Here is a 24,597-nt window from a genome sequence, read left to right on the forward strand (position 1 = left end):
GCCGCCTCATGGCCATCGCAGCCCCCCGAGGGCTGGCCACCGCCTCATGGCCGCCGCAGCCCCCTGAGGGCTGGCCGCCACCGCCTCATGGCTGCTGCCTCACGGCCGCTGCCACCCCCCGAGGGCCAGCTGCCGCCTCATGGCTGCCGCCGCACCCCGAGGGCCGGCCACCACCTCACGGCCGCCATAGCCCCCCGAGGGGCGGCCGCCGCCTCACAGCCACCACCTCATGGCCGCCGCAGCCCCCCGAGGGCCGGCTGCCGCCTCACGGCCGCCGCAGCCCCCCGAGGGCCAGCCGCCGCCTCATGGCTGCCATCTCACGGCCGTCGCAGCCCCCCAAGGGCCGGCCGCCGCCTCACAGCCGCTGCCTCATGGCCGCCGCAGCCCCCCCGAGGGCCGGCTGCCACCTCATGGCTGCCGCCTCATGGCCGCCGCAGCCCCCTGAGGGCCGGCCGTCACCTCACGGCCGCTGCCTCATGGCCGCCGCAGCCCCCCAAGGGCCAGCCGCTGCCTCATGGCTGCCGCCTCATGGCCGTCGCAGCCCCCCAAGGGCCGGCCGCCGCCTCATGGCCGCTGCCTCATGGCCGCCGCAGCCCCCCGAGGGCCAGCTGCCACCTCATGGCCACCGCAGCCCCCCAAGGGCCGGCCGCCGCCTCATGGCTGCCGCCTCATGGCCGCCGCAGCCCCCCGAGGGACGGCCGTCACCTCACGGCCGTCGGGGGAACAAGGGGCGGCGGGGAAGGCGGCCCCTGCCGCAGGGTGCCCGGGCCCGCCGGCTCCCTGCCCCAGCGCAGCCGGCGGCGCTCGGCTCCCGGCGCGCTCCGCAGAGGAGCAGCCCCACCATTACACTGCGCTGCACGYGCGCTTACCTATTTTCTCTTGAGATGGATAAAATATGTGAAGCATAACAGAGCAGTTTGGCCAAACAGAACTTGGGTGTCAAGAAAGAGTTAACAGACTTACTCAAAGAATATTTTTAAAGAAGATATCCCCCTCTCCATCCGCATCCCTCGCACTGCCAGCTGCTCAGGCCTAATGTTAAGCGCTTTTATCTGTGCTAGTGTTTGTAAGAAGTTTTCCAAAATAAGACACACATGGTTGCCTTTTCCCTCCTCTAGTTTATTGTTTCAGAGCGTAAATGTGAATTGTACATAGCCGTTGCACTTTAGGTGACCAAGTGTGGAAGCAGCGTTCAGCAGTGAATTCATGGCTAGACCTTGCTTAGGCGTCTTGAAACAACTCCATTCTTCATCAAGGATATACACCAGAGCGAGTTAGTCACTACGTTGCCTGAAAAAAAAAAAGGAAGGAAGGAAAAACAGCCTTGAAAAATAATTAAACATTCCTTTTTTTTTTAATAAGGAAAAGTTGAAAGTTATTGACCCAGCTCGAAGCGAAGTGGAAGCTCTTCGCTGGGTAAAGACAGCCGCTGCCCTTGCCGACGAGCGCGTCGCCGACTGCTCCAACCCGAGGCAGCTACGTGYGCGAAACGCTGCCGCAACTGTCAGCTGCGAAGGAAGCAGTTCGGAAAGGCGCCAGCAGGCCATTTTGTGTCACAAGCAAGGTCACAGCAGCGTCGTCTCTTTGGTGCCACTCAAGTGTTGCACCGGGTTGGAAAGGTTAGTGCATGCAATGGTAGAGGTCCCCTGAGAACGGCTTACTGACTGTCTCAGAGATCACTGCCTAGTACAGGGTTTTTGGACTGGTACCTGTGTGGCTTTTTTTTCTTTTTTTCTTTTTTTTAAAGTCACAATTGCAGGAGGCCATCTCAAAACCTTTCTCCTCCAGGAAGTTGTTTAAGACTAAATAAGGTGAAATTCTCAACACTTACGGTTTACAAAACTTCACTTTGAAGATAGCAGTGTGCTGCGTTCAGTAGCAGAGCTCACAAGCTACATGAACCCTCAACAACCCAACACGTACCAATTCCCCAGGTGAGCAAAATGAGTACATCCCACTTAACTTGTTGTTTTATTTTGCTGATTGAAAGAATAGTAATTATTTACCAAACTTGTGCTCATAGGAATTTATGTAATATTTGATCATACCAGAAACTTAATGCTGATGTGCTCTACTGAAGATAGTGGTGGAGGGGGGAAGAGTAAGAAATTGCAACATCCTGGAACACCGAGAAATTGTCTCCCCAGCYTTTGATAACATTTTGCGTTCCCTGCCCTTTCTTCAAACCTCCAGATGGCACAAACTGCATTAAGCAATGAAACTTGTAAAAACTTCATTTATGTATCTCAAAGATTAGAGCTGTTTCTAAAGATAGATTATTTTGAAATCTTACACGATATCAGTGACCTTGGTGTAGCTCAAGAAGCCTGAAAAACACTAGTCGACTAGGTTGAAAAAGGAATTATTTAAAAAAGGCAATTCACCAGATTATAAAAGGTGGATAGGTTATACATATATACAATAATTTGCTTCTCATCTACAAATGTGCTAGTGCTATTTTTATGATGCCTTGTCTGCACCAAAAAATAGATCAAGGGACTTTAATAAATCACCATTTTTAGCACCGTAAATATTCCTGTTACTTCCATTTGATACATGAAGAATATAAATGTATTTTAAGACATCATTGGTGCAGATATATGCCACTAACTTCTGTGAGAATTGAATTTAAGGACTTAGCTTTCAGGACTGCTGAGGATCYAAAACCAGTTCAGATCACAATGATCTGCAAGTTAAACAGTCCTGAAGCAGCAATCTGAAAAACAACAGAGACAACAAGCACGTAGCTCTAGCTTGCTCTTAATGAAAGTAAAGAGACTACATACGCTTTCAGTTAGATATATTTTACTAGAGGAAAAGCGTGAAAAGCAAGAAGCTGCTTGTTACTCATGCTGAAGTACCTTCCCTGTGTATTTCTTGGGGTATCCATTTCAGTCTTGCAACCATTAAGCTGCTTTTGTCTCGAGTAGACCAAACCATTCTTCCCTTAGTTTCTCTTATTTTCACCCCAATCAACTGAGTTACTGCCAAACTGCATGAATTTCTAAGTCAAGAACCACTGTAAATGTAATTGCCAACAAATACTTTTGTCAAATCGCTCAGGGTAGGAGGATGCAAGGCAAACAGTATTTACTGTATTAGTTACTGTATTAGTATTGTGCCTCAGGTTACTTAGAAGGCCCAAGATCATACCCTTCACATTATGTGCGTGTGTGTGTGTGTACGCGCGCGTTTTAAATCAAGTTAACAATTCAAGTAACTAGGTAATTCTTAGATAAACTGGAGACTGTGTCTCATTATCTTTACAAAGCCTAAAGTCATCTGAATAATGTACTTAGATCTCATTTCTAGGCCAAGTAATCACTACAAGAGTACAGGATATTTCAGGAGAAATCTGAAGAACAGTCATTTTTAGGAATAAGCAAAACCATTCAAAAAACCCTGTGACTTGCCACTGAAGTTAAGCAAAGCTTTATTGATGCAATTCAGCTGGACCCCTTTCCACAACAGATGTGCTGGAAGTAGCCTGGAAATGCCTGGAAGTAGCCTGGAAATACTGTGTAAAAACTACATGGAATATTTCATACAAAATACTTCAAATGCTTTTCATTATGTAACTTTTATTTGAGACACATTGTTGTAAAAAAGTTTGCATGGAATAATAAAACGACTGAGTTTGTTTTGGGGGAGTTTGGGATATTTTTGCCTATACATATTATCAATACACAATTAATGATTAGGTTTACAAGTTAACGACATAACCAGTTCACTTTATCTGCAGGAGCTTTTCATATTACACCTTTAGAGTAGAGATAAAATGTGCTTAAACACACATAGTAAAACAATCTTATTTCAAAATTAAGCATTTTTTCAAGGGCTATACTTTTTAGTCTGAATTTAGTAGCTATACAACATTAAAATAATTGTAATTGAAGTTTTATTTGAAAAAAATGTTTGTAAGGCCATAGGAATACACTAAAACACTTGAATTCACTGGAAATAAAAATTAATGGAAATCCTGCTTTTGTGGCAGGCAGAAATACAAGTTTTATTTATAAGAACAAGAGTGGCACAAGCAGTTCAGTGAACAGAGGAAAAAAGGACCTATCATCTACAGGCTAACCCTCAGTAAGTTTAACTTTGCAAAATTTCACTTACATTTATATACAAACAGATAACAGATGCATTTCCACAAACAACACATTTATGCAGTTTACATATTATTCACGTAGCTTTCAAATCATTATCCATTCACAATTTTTAACGTAGTATGTGTATTCCAGACTCCTATTTTCAATTGAGAAAATGACTGACTTGATTCACTTGACTTTAGCAGACCAGGAGGGGAAATGTACTTGTGATGAGAAATGCATTTTGCCAAAAAGAACCCCCCTCAAAAACCCCCAAAACAACCTGCATGTCTGAAAAAACAATCAGCATTTTTGAGAACAACCCTTCCCCACCTCCCTAAAAAGTGAGCTGTGTTAGGTTTCATGAGTGGTTTAAGTTTTAACAACAATACAATAGTAGAACTTCAGGACAACTAATAACTAAATCAAATATTCTGTATCTACTCAACAAAACCACTTTGTGCATGTTTTGCTGAGCACAGACTGAAAGCTAAAGTCGAGAAGCACTGAGACCATTTTTTCTTTTGTGTTTTTTTTTTTTAAAAACACTTGGAAAAAAACTTGGTCAAGATGCATTGCACAGACATGGGACAGAAGGAAAGGTTTCATAAAAATAAAAATCAACAGCATGAACAGCAGCTTTGTCTTATCAAAATCCACAAAAAAGTCTGCCTTTCCTAAAAAGTTGATGACAATCTTTGGAGCAAGACAGAAATACATTTGCTGCTTAATGAATAATAATTGAATGACTTTCATTCTAATGGCCATTAGAATAGTAGCTAATTGACTGAGGTATAGCTAAGAGTTCTTCCAAGTTCAGATTATATAGTCTTGAGCAAATTTGCAACAAAGACTGCACAAAAAAATCATACTGATATTAGAAAAGCCTGTAGTACCCAGTATCTGATGCCTAGGCAGATTTATCATCTTCCACTTGCCTAAAGCGAGAGATAGCTAAAAAAAGAGAAAGTTCCCAGTAAAACATACGATTGATTTGCAAGCTAAGATACAGCACATTTTTCAATGCCTGACAATCCAGACTCTACACAGGAAGAGGTCTACACTGACCAAAAATTAGCACACTAGTAAAGTGCAGCTACTCAGCCATTTAATACTGCTGGAGAGTACGGGTGAGAGCAAAACAAGACAAAACAAGAGAGAGAGAGAGAGAGAAATACGCATTTTACCTTATCCATAAAACGTGAAATTAGATTTCTTCAGTTTCAGCAGGGGACAACAAAATTGCACTAAATTCTTCTACAAACAGAAAAAGATTAACTTTACATGAACATTAAGCAAAGGGAAATACTGACTGCATTATTTTATCATGCACAAAGTGAATTTCCTATGGTCTTACCTCACGTTTATGTACAGTTTAACATAACTAAATGTAAGAAAATAGCAAGTTTTTTTTTGTTGTTTTAAATACAGAGCAGATACCCCCATTTGCTGCTGCTTCAAGAAGCACTTCATAGACTCTACTACTTGCAGGCTCTTTCAAAGGGAAGTTCATGGAGACTAACATAGAACGTACATTTAACTACACAGATAGGACAGGAAAAACAATACAAAGCATTCTGTAAACGTTGCCAAACGCAGAACATGTCAGTTTTGGTTTGCAAACAACCCCTGAGATAAAAATCAAAGTATTACGACACCAAATAAGTCAGAGGTAAATTACTGAAAATAAAAGACATTCATAATTGGTGTCACAACACTTTCTGTATAGAAAGCACTTTTTAAAAAAACCATACAGAAAGCATAACTGCTTTAGTCTGTCCAAACAAAACATCAAGGGTGGACAACAGAGCAGTTAGGGTTGCTTTGTTTTTCCACTAGATCTTGTTGCCATGACGATTTTTCTATGTTAGTGCAGCAACAGTAAGTTGTGAGATTCACAATCTAGTTACAACTACTTGAATTAAAATACATGTGGGGAGAGGTTGACAGAAAGCCACTTAAAACTTTWTAACTTTATGGAACCTGCTACTAATAAAACTTTTCAAATCAAAAGTCTACATTTAATGCTATCGGCCCATTCTCTTTCAAAATATTTACAACAGACCCAGAGATGACAAATTCAGTACTCAATGCCACAAAGTGAAGCAGAACTATTCTGTGGCAACAGCCAACTCACTGATTGCCACCCTAGACAACGTAGCGGAGCAAAAGCAAGCACATCAGAGACGTGACTTTGACAATGACAGAATCCACCTGTCTCCTACTAACAAACAGGCTGGACACAAACCTGTAAGTAAAGCTTACAATGGTCCAAGTTTGGCACATCAACAGAAACTAAAGCACCTGTTTTTAATTACTCAGGAACTTTTCCAGAACACATTAAAAAAGTGGTAAAACAAAAATTAGGTTATACAATGCTCAATTGAATAAAAGGCAACTAAGTTTCAACTCTGCTTCTAACAGGCTAAGTCACTGTACTAGTTTTTGATGATGAAATAATTTAACGGCTTGAGCAGACCAAAGAGGGCTTCATACATTCCACATGAATTGCAGAACAAATACATTATAATCCTGGTGTGATTCTTTCCTTTAGCAACTGCACAGGGAGTTAGTTTTTGTATGCCTCTGTTGYCAAGGGCCAATGCTTACAGACATTAGTGACTATCCTCAGAATTACAGTAGAAATGGAAGTCACCTTTAGAAGATTTCTGACCAAATGAATCCATAAAGAGGTTACTCAAAACTCAAGCATTCAAATTCCACAAGCCACTTAAGTGATAGCGATGAGGTCAATTTGTGATGACAATTTCAACTCCAGAGTGTACTTCATCAGAAACAAAAAAAGGTTCAGACAGTTTGAGCTAACAAAGGAAAGTTAGGTGAGGAAAGACATTGTATTTATTGAAATAACTGAAAGGTGCATTTGTGAATCAGGCAGTGACTGGCAATTCAGAACACAACTTTGCTAAGTCTGGTAAAGAAAGAAAAGCAACATACTACATTCAGAATAGAAGCCACAGCTTCAGCTTGAACAGATTTGTGCATCAAAAAAAAAAAAAAAAAAAAAAAAAAAAAAAAAAAAAAAAAAAAAAAAAAAAAAAAAAAAAAAAAAAAAAACAACATACAAATTGTTAAATGCCAATTCTTATTCTAACACTCATCTCTAGAGTGTCAACATCCATACTTGCCACATGTATACAGCAAAGAAACTAGTGGAAATAAGACTTGATCTGTTCCCTGGCTCTTCTGCTTTATATAATAGATTTGTTAAAAGAAAATCCTGCACAAATCTGTTAAGAATCTTTCTTACAGGTCAAACTGTGCAAATACAAATGTAAGATTGTGCTGTAACAGGCAATAAGAGGCCAATATGGATGTGCAAAGTTAAAAGAAACATAGCAGCTTTTGCAACAGGCAATAAAACAGAAAGTAGAAAAGGAAAACAAGTTAACTCTTGCATTTGTGTCTCCACTTCATAGCTTCCATATCTGAGAAAGAGGAGCCTGACAGGTCAATAGGCTTAGTGAACAAAATCCACTTGGTATTTTGTGTATCGCAGTCTACGTTCAATGGAGCTCTCAGCAGCAGCTTGGTGGTATTATTTCTGAGGCTTTGTGACCCTGTGCTTTCAAAGAAGCAGAAAAGGTTCTAAGTGTGCTGCAGTCTATCATTAGAAGTTCATCAAAGTAGCGTGCATCGAAAGAAGCTGCTCTTCTTAGATCGATTTTCTGTTATTTTTACTGGCCCACCTGCCCCTGATGAACTGTTGTCATTCTGAAAAACAAAAGAACATCAATGTCACAAAATGCAGAAAAAATAGCTTTTCTAATTTTCTTCCACCTCCTCTCCCTTGCAAGGTAATAACCAGAGCTGTTTGCTCTAACTGGGGCTCATCAGTTACCCAGACTCTGTTAATCCCTTGATAAAGCTGCCTACTTTTAAAACAACTTATCCAACAACCTGAATCTCAAGAACTAACTCAAGGAGTGACTGCACAATCTGAAGTTCAATAAAGCAAGGATCACACTGTTATGGTTAAAAAGAATACACCAATTTCAGGTTGCACKACATTTAGTATTCACAAAATAAGGAAAAATTACACATTAACATGTGTTTGTATTTAAGTACTACTTAGGTAGAGAACAGGTATACACTGACCTACTTAAGATCTGATTAAAAGTAGAGGTGGATTCTACCACCTGCCCCACTGAATGGCTCAACCACAAAATTTACTGGGTTTTTTTGAAGGTTCTTTTACTAGAAAGTGGGAAACTTATTTGCCTAACAAGATTTGCATCACCAAATTCTTGTTCACCAGTAATGGCAACTTCCATGATTGCATCAGTCAATTAGTCTGGCCAAATGTTTGCACAAGTGCTTACGAAATAACAGCTACATTTGGTACCAACTGTATTTTGCTGCTCCTTCTATTAAAAAAAAAAAAAAAAAACTTTAAAGTAATAAAGTAAATGAAGCCATAGTCTCCAAATCTCATTTAAAGCTAGCAAACTACTGTAAGAGCAGCAATGCTTCCCACATCTGCAATCATACACTCTTAAGAATGGCTTCATTAAATCAAAGCTACATGTTTTACTATGAATTAAGAACACATGAAGCATGTCACAGAATCACAGAAATGTTGGAAAGGCCTCTGGAGATCATCTAGTTCAACCTCTCACTCGAGGCAGGACTACCACTAACGCTAGAACAGGTCAACTATAGTTTTGTCTAGCTGAGTTTTGAAAACTTCCAAGGACAAGGATTCACAACCCTCTAGGCAATCTACTCCAGAGCTGCACTACCCTCATTAGTGATTTGCCTCCTGCCACCCATGCCCAGCCCAAACCTTCCAAGCAGCAATTTACGGCTTAGCTACAGCTCCTTTGCTCCAGGTCCTTGTCCGTCCTAGAAACTCTCCGCAGGACTCTCTTTAGATCATTCTCAACCAACATCTTTCCTGGATCAAGATGCTCAAAACTGGATGTAGTAGTCCAGCAGCAACACACAGAGAGAGGCAACAACTTCCTTTGCTCCAAGGACCAGTTTCTTCTAACATATCCCAGTATGCAATTAACATTTTTTGCAATGATAAAAAAGACCTTTAACTCAAATTTAAACTAGCAGTCACTGTAATCCTATAATACTCAGCTAGTTCTTATAACTGTTCATTTCAATTAATATAGATTGTATGTCAATGGGAAATACAAACCATTTTTCTGTTGAGCTTTGTCATAATGTCCCGTGCAAGTGTGAAAAATGCCTAGCAAATGGGGAGAGAAAAAAAAATTTATCAGTCATAAGACACATTAGAGACAAGATAGATTTGGAATAGTCAGACACGTTAACAACAGTGTATTCTGCAGGCCACTGCTAGCACTTCAAGTTGCAAGGCACTCCTGTGTACAATACTTATTTACACTGCAATAAGCATGCTTAAAAAAAAAAAAAAGAGAGAGAGAGAGAGAGAGATATCTTGTTTTAGTTTCCTTCTTCCAAACTTTGAAGTAAATGAACAGCTTTTCCCCTTGCACAGCTCTTGAACAAAAAAAACCTGCTGAATGGAAGGCTGTTTACACAGCATTGGGATTCAAATATGCAACACATGCCTTTTTTTTAATTTATTTATTTTGCCAAACTATATATTGTGCATTGCAACTAGAAACCTACAGAGAGCTTTGAGGCTGGTATGTCTGGCAATTCACGTCAAGGTCAGCACTTCCTGCCCTCCAAAACCTTTGCACTTGGGCTAACTACAACCCTGTTTATGCTTCTAACAATCTTAAAATCACTTTGGCAAATTTCATCATCTCCAACTTCACAGCACAAAGCAGAGAAATTTCTGTAGCAGGAAAATACTGCAATTCTCTATAAGCAGGGAGAAATAAGATTTTAGGGATAAATATGAAGATACCAGTACTTGAAGGACAGTCCCAGAATGGAAAATGGTAAGGATTTCCCCCMCACACACACTTCATTTTGAATATATCCAAAGGAGTGGGGGGAAGTCACAATTGCATTAGTCCCCACAAGTTAAATATTTGGTGAAAATAAGATTAAATCATTACTGGCAGAGTACCTACATCAGCTGTATTCTTCCTATGCTTTCTTCACGATCCACGTGACAGTTTTTAAAAATATTCAGAGCACCAAATGTTTTGGAATAGCCACAAATTAATTTTGTGCATTTACTGACGTACAGGAGTTGCAAAGAAATTGCAGGGCATGTCATGAGGCAGCAAGTTCATCACCTGGAGGAACTAATGAAGATGGTATGCACTTTTTATTGGGAGCCTATTAAAATGCACCATTGGTATTAACAACTAATGTTCATACTTTCACTGCCCGCTGTAAGAATCACAGGGATATTGTGAAAATGAGGTCAAACACTACTGCAGATGCAGCACAATTCAAATAAATTCATTCTAACCATGAACCAACTATTGTATCACAACCTTCCTGCAATCAGATAAAAGGCTACGTGTCTTAGTGGGCACAGTATCAGTCATGCTATTTTACAGTAACAATTTCTTTAGTTTCTAGCTAATATATTAGCTGCACAATCTGACTTCGGTATGTATCTGGAGGACTTCTAAAAAGCATCCCAGCAAAACACTGGGGAGGGCTTTTAGACCATTAGTTTTAGGAACACCATTTAAGAACAAACCTATCTTATTCGAAAGAACTGAACAGCATTTCTGCATTGTTTAAGCCCAGCATTAAAACTACTAGGAGGTGTATTTCTAAGATTAATATCTCATGTGTGATTATTCAGTATATTCACAAGATTTTGAGCCATTTCACACTTCAATCCTTTTTAATGTAACTGCCTTCTGATAGGATATTTCACTGTCTACATTTTTCATAGCGTTAATGTCCTCCCCCCATCCTCTAGAAGATTACAGTAGTGATTCATGGTAAGACAGACTCGAGCTGAGCCACTCTTCCTTCCGACTCTATTTCCTTATGCTCTCATAAATAGAGTCTAGCGTTTTTTGCACATTTATTTGCAGGAAAACAGATCGCAAATCTGCAGACTGTTATAAGCTTTCTTCCTCCTCTGACATTAACTTACGACAGTCTACATTGATGTTCCAGTTTAAAATGTAAATCTTAAGTCTCATCTGCATAGACATATTTAGCAGTACCCTGAGGTCTCCTTTACATATTACTATGTTATTCTGAATGTAAAGAATCTTGAATCCAGCTTCCTGCATGAAGCATTGGTCTAACATTATACCTACTTCCTGTACAAAACTACTTGTAATTCAAGCAGCAAGATAAAGAAGTCTAAAGAAACTGTTTGCTACAGTAATAGCAAACTCCTCTTAATACCTATCTAAAAAGTATTCCAGATATTATCAGAAAATAAGCCATCCTGGGTTTTACAACAACTATCTAAATAGAACAAGATTGGAGTTGTCACTTCAGATTTCAGATCAGGTCAAAAAGTCCAGCAGTTACAGATCATATAACACGCCTCCATAGTAGTATTTCAAGCAACACAACCAAGTGTAATGTTTATCTCTTACCTCTTCCACATTTATGCTGGATTTTGCACTTGTCTCCAAAAATTTGATTCCATAATCAATTGCTAACTGGAAGAGAGGTTAAAGTTTTCAGTGTATTTAAAAGTTCCTTTGCAAAAGGGATGTTTACATAAGTTCATAATAGAACAGGGACTCTCTGATGCTTAAAAAAAACCCCAAAAGCTTCGTTTGTCTGCTTTCTCTCACAAAAACATTAATTTTACTAGCCAAATAGAAAACATATTCCGACATGCCAAATCCTCATGTAAATTCAAAACTCAAAAATATTAATTGCTCACAGAATAACTTATTTAGGATACAAAATAACATGAAGACAGAACCTTCACTGATTGGGATTTGTTGACAGGATAACTATATACAATCATCCTGTAAATTGTGTTACTAGCAGCTATACTACTTTAGCTGCGTGACACATTGTGTAGTATTCTTACTTGCTTGTTAGTATTGCAGAACAACAAATCATTTTAGCTTTAATAACAATACTTACAAGAAGTGTCAGTAATCATCACAGTGAATTGTATGCAGCATAATCAAACTACATACAAAGCTTTATATTGAGATTTGTAACACTATATTATACGGAAGATAGTGTTCCTTACAGGATCTCTCCCTTAAGACAATAGTAACATTAAATTAGTCAAACTTGAATACAGTCAAGTGATACTACAAAAACCTGACATCCTATAATATACAATAAGTTCTGAAACATGAAGTTTGAGGCCCATCATCTCTCATATACCTAAAATAAATCAGATGTCCAATAACCGGAATCCTAAGAAGGAAAATAGGCTTCTAAGCAAGTAAGTCAACATAAAAAGTTTACCTTCTCCCCCTTTTCTTTTGAAACTTGTCTTTTTTCATTCATATCACATTTATTACCGAGGATCATTCTTTCTACATCTGAAGAGGCATGCTAAAGGGGAAAAAGCAATCTCTCAGAAACAAATCATAGCATTATTTAAAAGAATTCTCTGTATCCTAAACTCATTGAAGAATTAATATTTTCTTTTAAAAATGTTATCTAATATGAGGGCATTACCAGGAAAAGGACTGCCTTTTGAAACAGGCAAGCCAATAACTAAATATTAAAATAGTTCGGGATAAAGATTCCCACGTGAAATTTGCTTGATATCGCTACAGACCGACCCCAGCAGCACCAGCTCTGCACCAGATTCCATATATGCACAGGCATTTGGCTATCTTGGATGTGTCCATGCACCAGTTTGAAGCAGAGTGGATACCATTACATCCGCAGTATTTGTTTGGCCTATCATTATGCAACACGTGCATTTTTAAGAGAGGCTATTAATAAAAGACTTATTAAGTAATAATCACTTCTGCACAAGCACTGAAGCATACTTTGCTAGTCTAGTCACTATTGCATTAAATTGACCATTAATACAGGAATTTTGCTTAGAGCCAAAGAACAGTAACAAGGAAAAGCCTATGGATTTTATCTTAGAGAAAAACATAGTAAGATTATGTCACCTAACTACAGATTCATTAAAATATTAATTTAAGGCTTCCCTTACATCTTCATACTGACCTTCCCCTACTTGACAGCATGTCACATTAAACAATTTACAAGAGGTTAGCAGGCAGCTTACCCAAAAAACAAATGAAAAGGACAAAAATATTTAAATGGAAAAATGCACAACACAAAATAGTAACTGACATTAGAAAGCAGATACCCCAAGATCTTTCTCCTTCCCATTCCATTCCTTAGACAAGTCCAAAAGCAAAAAAGAACAATGAAAATTATACAGAAAGAGTAGTTTTGAAACAATTGTTTTATGTTTGCTTTTTAAACCTAGGTCTCCTACTTTCAGGGCCTAGATAAACAAGACAGATATTCTCCCCATTAGTAAGAACTGTTCCATCCACAGTAGTGTTAATTCGGTCATATATGTTGGCTGCTATACTGCAAGTAAATAATTATTTGTCCCAGAGAAATCATAAGGTGCAAATAATAAGAACCACTCTCCAAGGCCTCCTGTTACAGAGCACCTACCTCCTCAATGTTTCTTATCCAGTTTTTTATGTTGTCAAAAGACTTTTCATTAGTGATGTCATACACCAGCATAATTCCCTAATAAAATTAAGAAAACTTGGTTAGATGAGCGAGTACTAGTGTTTCAATTTTGATGCATGTTGTTGGTTTGATTACACTTGCAAAAAAATAAATATAGATAGGACTTATGCACCTACAATCAATAATCCTTTCTCAAAGCATTATGCCTTTGCTGAAAGTTAATAAAAAATATTGTTTATATTTCTTAGCACTGTTTGATAGAGTTTGACAACGTTACTAATACGAATTTTTAAAGTATTAGCCTATGATCAGGAAGAGTTTTTAAATCCTACTAGAACCAGGACTCTATTGTTAAAGTCAAGTTTAGAAGGAGCAGTGTCATGCAGTCAAAGGATGAAAGTCCCGTGAGATCCAATCTGCTGGGGCCACTAGATATCTACCACAAAGCTAAACAGCTACATTAACTACAAGTTGCCAAGTTCACCTCTGTTCTTTATTGCCTTTCCAGTCACCCTTCGTGAGACCAAGAAAGGTCCTTGGCTGTGCACTGTGAGGTGGCGAGAAGACCCCATCACTGTCAAACCTTTAAGTGCTTAATGCTCAGACCCAGGACTGTGACCATTTCTCCCCACTTGTGTTCCACAACAATGRGGCTATCTGGAGGCACAACCAGGCTGTGAACACAACTCACCTGTTCACACAAAGCGAGAGAAGCCATACTATCAGCACAGCTAATAATCAGCAAATTGAAGTTAATGGTGTCCCAGACTACAGTGTCTCAAATCCTTGCATTTAAGAACCACTACAAGCAGTTATACCACATAGAGTGCAGCCTCTAGGTCAATTATTTGACTTCAAGTCATCCTTAATGGAGGAATAAGCTAAAGCAGCTTCTGTAAGCAACCACGTTTCTGGTGAATACAGATTTTGCATTCTTGACCTTCTTCATCTTGAAGGTGACGAAGAGCAGTAGAAAAAGCAACTCAGTAAAATACATTCTTAATATTTAAACCATTTATTACCTATTTTTCAGGCACTTCAACTGTATTAAAATGGTTGATTGCATTTTACTAAGTTGTCAAATTAAAGCTTAGCAGCTTAGCTTCTTACAATATCATAGAGATTACAAATATAGCAAAAATGCAATTGGACTCAAAATTTCACCACAAAACAGGATTAAACACAGTACTAGCAGGTTAAAAAAAGGAAAAAAAAAAGCAACCAATCAATCAGAAACAAAACCAAAATAACCCATTGCTTTACTCTGCACATCAAAAGCCACAATTCTCCAATCAAAAAAAATCTTACATGGTGTAACCTTAAGAGTAAAAAAACAGTTACAGTAGTTATACCTCATTTTTTTTTTTTTGAAAGAAAAGCACTCACCATGGCTCCTCTGTAGTAAGCTGTTGTAATTGTGCGGAATCTCTCCTGGCCTGCTGTATCCCTAAAATTCAATGAAAACAATACTCGTTGGAGACCTCTTTTAAACTCTTCCRTACTAAAATAGATCTCTTTAAATAGAATAACTGCTTATTGATACTAAGTGCAATACCATTTAGAAGTTGTCTGCACAGATTTCTTCAGCCCTCAACACCCTCTTTTCCCTCAGATATCATATTTATACCAGTGGTTACAGAAGCACATAAATATTGTATAAAAGCATTTGAATTTTATGCAATGAAAACCCAGTGCTAGACAGCCTTCTCTAGAAGAACTAACAAAGGCAGCTCTGATATACCTGAATCTTGCATTGAACAAGAATTAACACATGCAGCAGTAAAATATTTTTAGGATAGTGTGTTTTCATGTACAATTAGCTATTAAAATTAGCCGTGTGCTGATATTTTATCCCTCAAAGTAGCACCTGTGACTGAATAAGAGGACCAAAGTGTTTGGATACTAGTTACACCTAGAGGGAGCTGAACCCCAAAGACCTGGAAAAAAAACAGTTTTCTGACTGCTGCTAGAGGTACAAAATTTGTACCAACTACCTCTAGCACTTCACTTCCTTCATCACAAGGATTCTGACTGACATGCAAGTATTGATGCTGAAGTCACAATTATCTCTTTTAAGACTTGAGTAATCAGCAATAACCCTACATTCACCAGTAGCATTTTAAGAGTTTGGCATGTGCAATAACGCTACTCTGACTACTCATCTGCTGCTACCAGGAGGTTCAGTCTCTTCTACGCACCACAGAAGCAGTGTTATTACCTATCCATTTGTACAACCAGGTATCCAAGTATCGGAGAATTCAGATTACATTTTTAAAAGCTATTAGGGCTCACATTTTAGTCTACTGCTATGCAATTAATACTTTTCTTCCACACAGAATAACTAAGACTGCATTTAAGATGACAGCTTTCAAGAAAATGGGAAGTAGCTTTAACACTAGTATGCGAACAGGCTATTTCCTGTGCTACTAAAACAGACCCCACACCGGAGCAAGCTAAAGAAAAGCATAAACCGCATGGACTGCCAGTGAAAAGAGTTACGAGACTTCTAGCACATCCAGGCTCAAAAGCTACGAGGTGTTCCCACTCAAAGATCCATCCAATACATACTGAATACTTACCATATTTGTAGCTTGATTTTCTTTCCATCTAATTCTATTGTTCTTATCTTAAAGTCGATTCCTGCCAGAGAAAAAGATACTTAGGTTTTGCAACAAATGAAAAGGAAGTGTTCAGTTTCCTTTTGACGATTTGGTAAGAGCAGTGTTAGGCAAAAAGATAATTACTCTGAAGCTGTCACTTCTTCCACACACTAGGAAGTGCTGAGGATGCACAAAGATTTTCAGACGTATCCGAAATACCAAGGAGAAATTATTCTGCTCAATGAAAACAGAACAAAATCAGACTCATCACTAGACTTAGTCAAGATTATGAGAAGAATTAATCTCAGAATTCTTCTAGTTTATATCAGTAAGGTCACTAGTTTAAATTGCTATTTTTSTTAGTTTTAGACTAGCCCCTGAAATTCAAAACAGTTCCCTAGGCCCTCTACTGCACCTCTACTCAGTACCTGCAGAAAAGTTGCAYCCTATGGCCGCTTAGTTGCTTTTCAAAACTTTTTTAATGCTCATGGTTAATGCAATCTACTCAGACATCACAGTAAGGGGAAAAGGATCATAGAACATAAAAGATACAGAGCTGGTTACTAAAGGTGGCTGAAGATGACCACCCATAGGACTGTTTCAAGAACACCAGTTTAGGAGCAACTCAAATTTCCCAAAAAGCTCTGAAAGTTAGTGAAAAAAATGCTTCCCCCTCTTCTCTCCCCCCTGCTCTTCCACATGGTACCGATTGCTTCTGGAATTGTTTCTGAAAGCAGATTTCAAATTATCAGTAAAAAAAAATGAATAAATTTAGAAGAGCTAGTAAGATCTTTTAAGGTTTAGAAGGGTCATCAGATGGATCTATGAACCCAAGCCAAGATTTCCAAACAACCAAGCAAGTTGGGTATTCTTTCTCATCTCTAATCCTATACTATAACATAACTCAAATTTGCGAGACTGCTGAACTCCTGCTTTGTGATTGTCAAGACTCCCGAATCTCAGAATAGTCTCCCCAGAATTAGTCTGTTTTGAGACTGATGGCCCATTTTCCCTACACTGAATCCCAAAGGTTACTTGATATTTAGTCATAATGATTACTTTGTTTGTTCATCTTCCTCAGATGTACCTTAAGTGACCATTATCAGGAGTATTTTAACTGGGAAAATCTTGTCTCTAGCTTTGTCAGTTCATCCACAGCTTAAGCACRAATCCCTGGAAATAAGCTATGGGATTTTTTTTTAATATACTGCAWTAGTATTTGAAAATGAAATATATTCATTAACTGCTTGATTTTCATTCTTCTCACAGAASAGCATACAATTTTAATCGAATGAAAACACCAAATTTCAGTTAGAAAGAATACACATTATCAGTACAAACCTCACATCAGCACTTTTAACACTGTATGAAATTAACTGCGTTATTTTAAAACGCTATTACTACCACTACGGTCATAAATTCCAAGATCCCTCAAGATTTAAAGGCAAAAAGATCTATTACTAACTTGCATTCCTCTAAAGGGATATAAGCATGACATTTATTACAAAAAGGTTCTATTATATGYAGCAGAAGTTACAAGAGTGTTTCCATTCTACATTTGGTAGCACTTTGTGTCCAGCTTGCTGTAAAGATTTTTCTAGTAACTASTTTTAAAACTTGCTGAAGTCACACTTCATTGTATTCATGTCTGAAAACAAATGACCTTGGCTCTCAATATATTTTTTCAGCCTCGCAGATTCCAAAAACACAAATACAGATTTTCTAGAATGGTTATTTTACCATGGGCAACAGCAAATTATATCAGTTTTAGAAGTTCCTTTGTGCCTCGGTCTGAAATCTTAATATTAAATGCAATAACTCTACTAGGAAAATGAGGTTCRGAGACTACTGTGGCTTAAAGATAATTCTGTATGTACTGTGAACTAATGAAACTAAGCCAAATCAGCACAGACAGTATGAGACTCTTGTAGGGATGGTTTTCTGAGAAAGCAAGCTCACACTGCAGTGTGATATTAGGTGCACCAGTCCATGCCTTGCACAGACTGGTTTCTTGTGGTTAGTCATTTCCCTTACGGCACCAAAACAGTTTATACAACCATTCCTTTGATCACATCTAAAACTCAGGATCTGCACACAAAATAGCTTCTCAGCTCTTCAGATTTCTAGCAGGAACTCCACCAAACATTTTTATTCAATAAAGATGAAATCAAAAGCTTAAAAAAAAGAACAACGTGCCAGAGAAAACTGTAAGTATCTCTGTTACAACGCAAAGAGGTTTAACAAATGCAACTGCAACTTTGTAGAGGCTGAAGGGAGCTGCAGGCTGCTGTTTCTTTTGTTCTCTCCCTTCAGTAACAGGAAGCGGTGAGCAGCGCCCGTTCGCCAAGCCAGCCTGGCGACGCAGGCTGCCGCTTCCTGCTCCGTGCCCTCGCGGGGCTGCATCTCAGCAGCGCGTCGCGGAGGGGTCAACTCAAGTTACACCACCCCTTAATGACTATTTCACTAAATCTGCAGAGKGTCTATACTTAATTATTATTTTTGGTACCATTGTGGTAAGAAACCAGCCAGAAAATTAAATCCTTGCAGGATGTAAATAAATTTCATTCTGTGTTGGTGTACACTAGTCTATATATGCTCTGAAATACAGCATTTCTCCATCTCTAGTAATGGAAGATGCACTTTGCAAAAAAWTATATATATTACACAATACATTTAAAACTTATAAAAATATACATAGCACCCAATGTAGTAGCATTTTAAAGTTCTGGGTTTTCTCCTCCTCCAAGTTGTAGGCATATGGGTAACTAAACACTAAGGATCTGAACAGAAGTATAAAAAAAAAGAAAAGCTTATTTTGCTTGCTAGAAAGTCTSATTTTAGACCCATCTATCAAAGAACGTAAAAGACATTGCAGTATTAAATCTTATTTATCAAACTAAAAACTAAGAGATCTGTTTTGCATGACCTGCATAAAAGGATGGGGCTTTTATTTTAAGTAGGCAATCTCCCTACTTATCTAACCACTTTACTCTTTTGAACTAARAGTGGAAGAAATCAAAAATTAAGCTGAAATTGAAGTTATTTCCAATGAGATTCTCTGATAAACAGCAACTGTGGCACTTAACTCCCACAGGACATAAAATAGGAATTCATTACAAAATTGGGAAAGGAGTCAAGATACAAAATCTCCTTCCCCTTTCAAGCAACAGTGCATCAAAATATTTGAAATTCATGCATCAACTTTCAAGCTGAGCTTGCTCCAACTTCACAGCTTTGGTCTTTCCTATCCTACTGTGCTCATAGGCCTTTTTTTATTTTTGAACTTTTTAATGGTTGGAGTTGGAAAGGGAGGAAACTCTGCCTCTTCTTTAGGGCAGGACACAGTATGTTGGAATCTTACAGATATGAAAAAGCAAAGAAAAACAAGTATTTTCCTGCAGTCACTCAGAGCAGGGCTGAATTAAAAGCAACTTAAACTAAGCAAGTGAATTTGTAAGCTACCTTCAGAAACAGAAAGCAAGAACAAGCACATGACTGATGAGAAATASGCTTCACCTTCGTTGGTTTAATTCTGGGAGGGGATTATCTGCACAATATTTCTCACCCTGTGTTTYGCTTTTTGCAGACAGCAAGTGACTAGCTGCATAGCTGAACATCAGAAGCAGCCAGTGGTAATAGGGCTGGGCGCTAGCTGTAACAGCTGGGACCGTTCTGCTGATTCCCAGCAGCGCAGGTTTGAGTTCTGCAGAGCTTGTTGCAGACCCCTGATCTCCAAAATCCTGCAACAGCACGTGTCAGAACCGACGGCTGCAAGTGCATCCGCTTTTAACTATCCTTTGAAGAGCTGTAAGCAATCAGTACTGAGGCCCACTGATGTGCTTATTTACACACCTTGTTCACTGCAGGATGAGCGACTCATGCAGATGCCAGCACTGACCTCAGGCCTGGAGGAGCTTTGTGGGGAGGGCTAAAGGGTTTCAATACCGCCCCAGCAGATACCAAGCACTGACAGACCTCCAGGACAACACTACGCTTCTTGCAGATTTTCCTGAAAGCTTACCCAGGAATTACTATTTTTCGTTCTCTGAAGTAGACATTGCTGACTACATACAAAATGACTTTTTTCCTAGTGGTGTTTTTAAGGGAATCTTTTATTCTACTACATTGCTCTTCTGTCTGAATCTATAAAGACTGATAAAGTCTTAGMAAGATGCATATTTATTAGCTCTGTCTTGAAGGATTCCAGTAAACATAAGAATGTGACCAAGTAGAAAACAAGATCAGAGTGTAAGAGGCAGGGTGGGGAACACTTACAACATCCTAGTGTGTCATACAGCGCCTAACGCAAAAGAGCAAAGTCTAATCATTTTGAACTTGAACATTTGGCTTTAGTTCCTAGTAACATCTGCAAGGCATTTTCAGATGATCTCAGCAACATTTGTATCAGTATGAAAGTTAAAGATGCAGTAGTCTTTATTGCAACCACTAMATAATACAGCAGATGAACATTAAGCAACACACTAAGGTGAAGGTCAACATTTTGGAAAAAATGCAAGATATGTTTAYTTCAGTTATACACAAGTGCAACTGGATTTATTCATCCTTTTATGACTTAACAGTACAAAGCTGTATTCAACATGGACACCCCGTAAGAATCCACAAAACACTACTTAAATCATAATGGGCGAATGGGTTTCTTCAGGTGAAGCTGGCCCTCCTACACCTTATTCTTCAGTTGTACAAAGGATCTAATATTGGTTTCCTATACAATGATAACAGCAGTGTCCTGCACTGTTAACGCTATGAACACAGTAAGGCTCTTGAATGAAAGTTTAAGCACACTACAGGTGGCAAAATAAAAAGACACAAATGGCTAGAAGTAAGGCAATAAAGGATGCAAGTGCCACGTATATAAGATACAGGGCAGTTTTCTGCTCATAAGCACTTGGAACTTGTGAACTAGATCTGGTCAAAGCTCATAATGACGTTAAGCAAAATGCAGCTTCTGACACTACTACCTCAGCAAGGGTACAACTGTCGCACCAAGATTTCTTTGTTTCCTAAGATAAATTATTTGTCGTTTAAAAATGAGCAAGAGATTCAAAACACAACTCAATTATCAGAATTAGACCAGCTACACTTTGGAACACTCAGATTTTTGACAGCGCAGTGACCTACAGTGTAATCTGATTATCATACTAACATCCGAATCCAGCCCTAACACAGTTCAGTCACCTGTTCACAGCAGCGTGGTTGGGAGCTCTGGCAGTGCATTGCAGGGRCCAACACCAGGGCATCCAGCAAAATCAGGTTCTCTTTTCAGAATTTTGAATTCAGCATTTACAAAMTCCTTTGAATAGCCCTTGAATTACATGATTTTAAACATCAAAAATACCTGATCCACATTTAARGTCCAGAAGATAAAATAATAGTAGAATTTAATACTGTTCGACATGACTAAAATTACCAACTTCAGCGACAAATTTAATGGGGTCACGTCTCCACAAAATGTCTTTTAGAGTTTATAACCTAGATATTGCAGCACTACAAAAGTGCGTAATAAAGAAAAACTAGCCTAATTATATTGCTCATTTCATTTTGAATATAAAATAAGTGACATTCAGTGAAAACTTAGTTTCATCTAAAATTGTTCTGGAACACATTAAAATTGCACTACCGATGCAGATAGCACGGTTTGCTTATTTTAAGGATTATTTATAGACTGACTGTCTCTAGGAAGAATGCACTAACTTAGCTGCTTGGAAAACATATTCCTTTCAAGCCAATGTACAACTGGAGAGCAGCAAATATTAAAATTATCCACCAGACTTGAACTGAGGCTCCAGCTTCACAGCTAGCTGAAGCTTGAGTTGGCATAGGCAGCCACTGACGAGTGGTGACCAAATCCTCTTCTCTTTTTGGTCAGGTTAATCTTTAGCTGGATGAATTAGCTTAGCATTACCTGCAAGCACTATGGATGGCACGGTGAAGAGAATCAGCACACACAGTCACAGCTCTCCCCCTCTGAGCAGCTGACCACAAACTAGGTTGAAATTCAAGTCCTTGCTAAGAGACTGAAGGTGGCCAAGTAGCTCACAAGCAGCTCCAGTGTACCTCCGATGCCAGGACATGACCGGACCAGCAGCAGCTCTGTGCTCATACAGGAATTGTTCCATATTTGCATCTCCACCTTTGGCTAGACACAGGCTAAAAGGAGCTGCAGTGGTGTCCCCTGAACCCAGCTCCACACTCGCTTGTCCTCTAACACAGCAATGGGAGATCTGAGCATCCRTCACCAAATCCAAAGCTGCTCTTTCCCTTGAGTCTCTAAGGCATGCAGTATATGGCATTCTACTGCACAAAAAYTTTTGTCACATTTGAGAGGTAGGAAAGCCAGATTTTTCCATTTAAAATGTGGCTTAGGAATACAAATATTGATGACTCTGCCAGAAGCYAATACTTAATGCAGGACAATAGACAATTATAAACATTAACTGCATCATTTAATAAGTATGACCAAAAAAACTCCCAAAACACAAAGCCAAAGAAGCAGGAGATAAACATGATCTGATGTACAGTCAGACTTACTTGAAGCTCCCGACTGTAAACCAGACGAGTCTGCAGATACTGAAAACACAGAATATACTTTCTTAAAGCAAGATAACTCTTAATCACTAAATACCTCCATCAGCAAAGTAGCTCACCTCATCCAAAAATAAAGCATATTAAACATCCAAAAGATTGAACTTTGTAGTGGTAAGGAGAGTATTGATTGTATAGGATCTTTTTAATAAGGCTTTTTTCCATTTTTCACTTTGTATTCCACATTTCACTTGCACTGATGAGAACCGGACAAGGAGGTTAAGTTTATTTTTGTTCAGTAATATCTGGTCCAGATAAGCCTATGATTGTCCTGTAAAAAATGGAGAATGGGCTTTTTATTTATTTACTAATTTATTTTTAAATCCTCTTAAAACTTTAGGACTCCCCTAGATCTGAATGTACATAGTGAAGTGGTTATTTTGAGTGAAGAAATAAAGACTTTTTAGGATCATTAGTCTATAATGGAAGAGCTGTCATAYAAAAACAATCATATAGAGGGTCCTCGAACTCATGAAGTAAAAGCAGCAGCAATGAGTCATTGATCACTTAGAATTAAAAAGCCTCATATGGTACAAACAACGCACCTTTTATCTTCTACTGCAGCAGTAGGTATGATAGGCACTGCATACAGGTTCTGTCAACTGCAAATCTAAGACACTATGGTATGAAGAGCTGAAGGGAACAGCGAGCCTGTACAGCTAGACTYTGCTACAGTCTAGCAACTGCACTGCCAAACGCTTCCTCGAGAGGTTCAGAGATGTCAAGGTAGGACCAGAGGCAAAGAAATGTTGAATTTGGTAGTGGTAGATGGAACAAATAGAAATTRTAAATCACTTCTATAAAGCTCAAAGCAATTCAAAAAGATGAACAGAGACGAAGATTTTTGGAAGTTTTATAAGAATACAGGAACTCCCACTCTACTTATTCACTACCCAACAGAGCATTGGAAGCGCAGGAAATGCAGCTTCAGAGGGCCCAGACCCACCAAAGGCTAGGGGGAAAAACACACAGAACAGGGGTATTCCCAGCAATATAAACAGAAAAAAAAATGCAAGAAAAAAGGCATTGATGTCTAAACATGGTAACAGGACTGTTCTCAGCTTTCCAACTAGTACTGTAGCCCAAAAGGATTTTGGCTATATACAAGGATGAAATTGTCTCATTCAATAAAAAAAATCTTTGTTAAGATTAATTATCTAATCTAGGACTTCCAGTTAGAGCCTGAAATATGGTAATGTTTCAGGATGTGAAAGGTTTCTAATGACCCAACAGAGTCAGGCCAAAAGTCAAAGCAAAAGATTTAAAGTTACTGAAGTTATTTTTAAAGATGGCTTTTTTAACAGMCGTTGGAAGCACCATTTTTACAAGAGGCATTTTTAAACTCATGTTTTAAAGAGCGAATTACCATGCAAGCTTTTTTTTTTTTTTTTTTTCATTTGGGAATCAAAGGACATGGGGGAAGAAGGATGGCTTTATTTAATTACCTACACGAACAAAGAAATAGGCCTTTCTGAAAGGTTTTAAAGTTATCTAAATTAACAGGCAAAAACCACATAACTTACTAACAAAGCCCATACTTGTGTTTCTGGCTCATAGCAGTTTTTTATCCTAGGTTCTTTTAATGGCCACTTCATCTCCTTTTCCTACATTGTATATTCTAAATACTCCTCTATATCCACTTTTGCTAAGCCAGAGGAGGTCTCCCAGTGAGCAGCTATTCTGATTTACAGTATCTTTCTCCCTCCTTCTAGGCTCAGGTTGATGTAGATATCTTAGCTCATCTTTGCTTTTATCAGAAGTCA

The 24,597-nt window shown here is 38.8% G+C and overlaps 1 protein-coding gene across 2 annotated transcripts; it reads right to left on the reverse strand.

Moving 5' to 3' along the window:
- Nucleotides 1-1,098: 1,098 nt before the first annotated feature.
- RAB8B (RAB8B, member RAS oncogene family) lies at nucleotides 1,099-16,292 on the reverse strand. 2 transcript variants are annotated; one of them, XM_085303254.1, is made up of 10 exons: nucleotides 16,211-16,292; nucleotides 15,018-15,078; nucleotides 13,611-13,688; nucleotides 12,423-12,512; nucleotides 11,582-11,647; nucleotides 9,262-9,312; nucleotides 7,802-7,826; nucleotides 7,505-7,672; nucleotides 5,279-5,348; nucleotides 1,099-1,290 (listed from the first exon to the last, which is right to left on the reverse strand). In XM_085303254.1, exons 2-9 carry the CDS (start codon nucleotides 15,018-15,020, stop codon nucleotides 5,299-5,301), a joined length of 531 nt encoding a protein of 176 aa, XP_085159380.1. In that variant the 5' UTR covers nucleotides 15,021-15,078; nucleotides 16,211-16,292; the 3' UTR covers nucleotides 1,099-1,290; nucleotides 5,279-5,298. The 2 variants fall into 2 exon arrangements, with proteins under 2 accessions (XP_085159380.1, XP_085159381.1); XM_085303255.1 differs by lacking the exon at nucleotides 7,505-7,672.
- Nucleotides 16,293-24,597: the final 8,305 nt, after the last annotated feature.

This window comes from Rhea americana, unplaced genomic scaffold (assembly GCF_003343005.1).
Source record: "Rhea americana isolate MKP2758 unplaced genomic scaffold, rheAme1 scaffold_2, whole genome shotgun sequence".
Lineage (NCBI taxonomy): Eukaryota > Metazoa > Chordata > Aves > Rheiformes > Rheidae > Rhea > Rhea americana.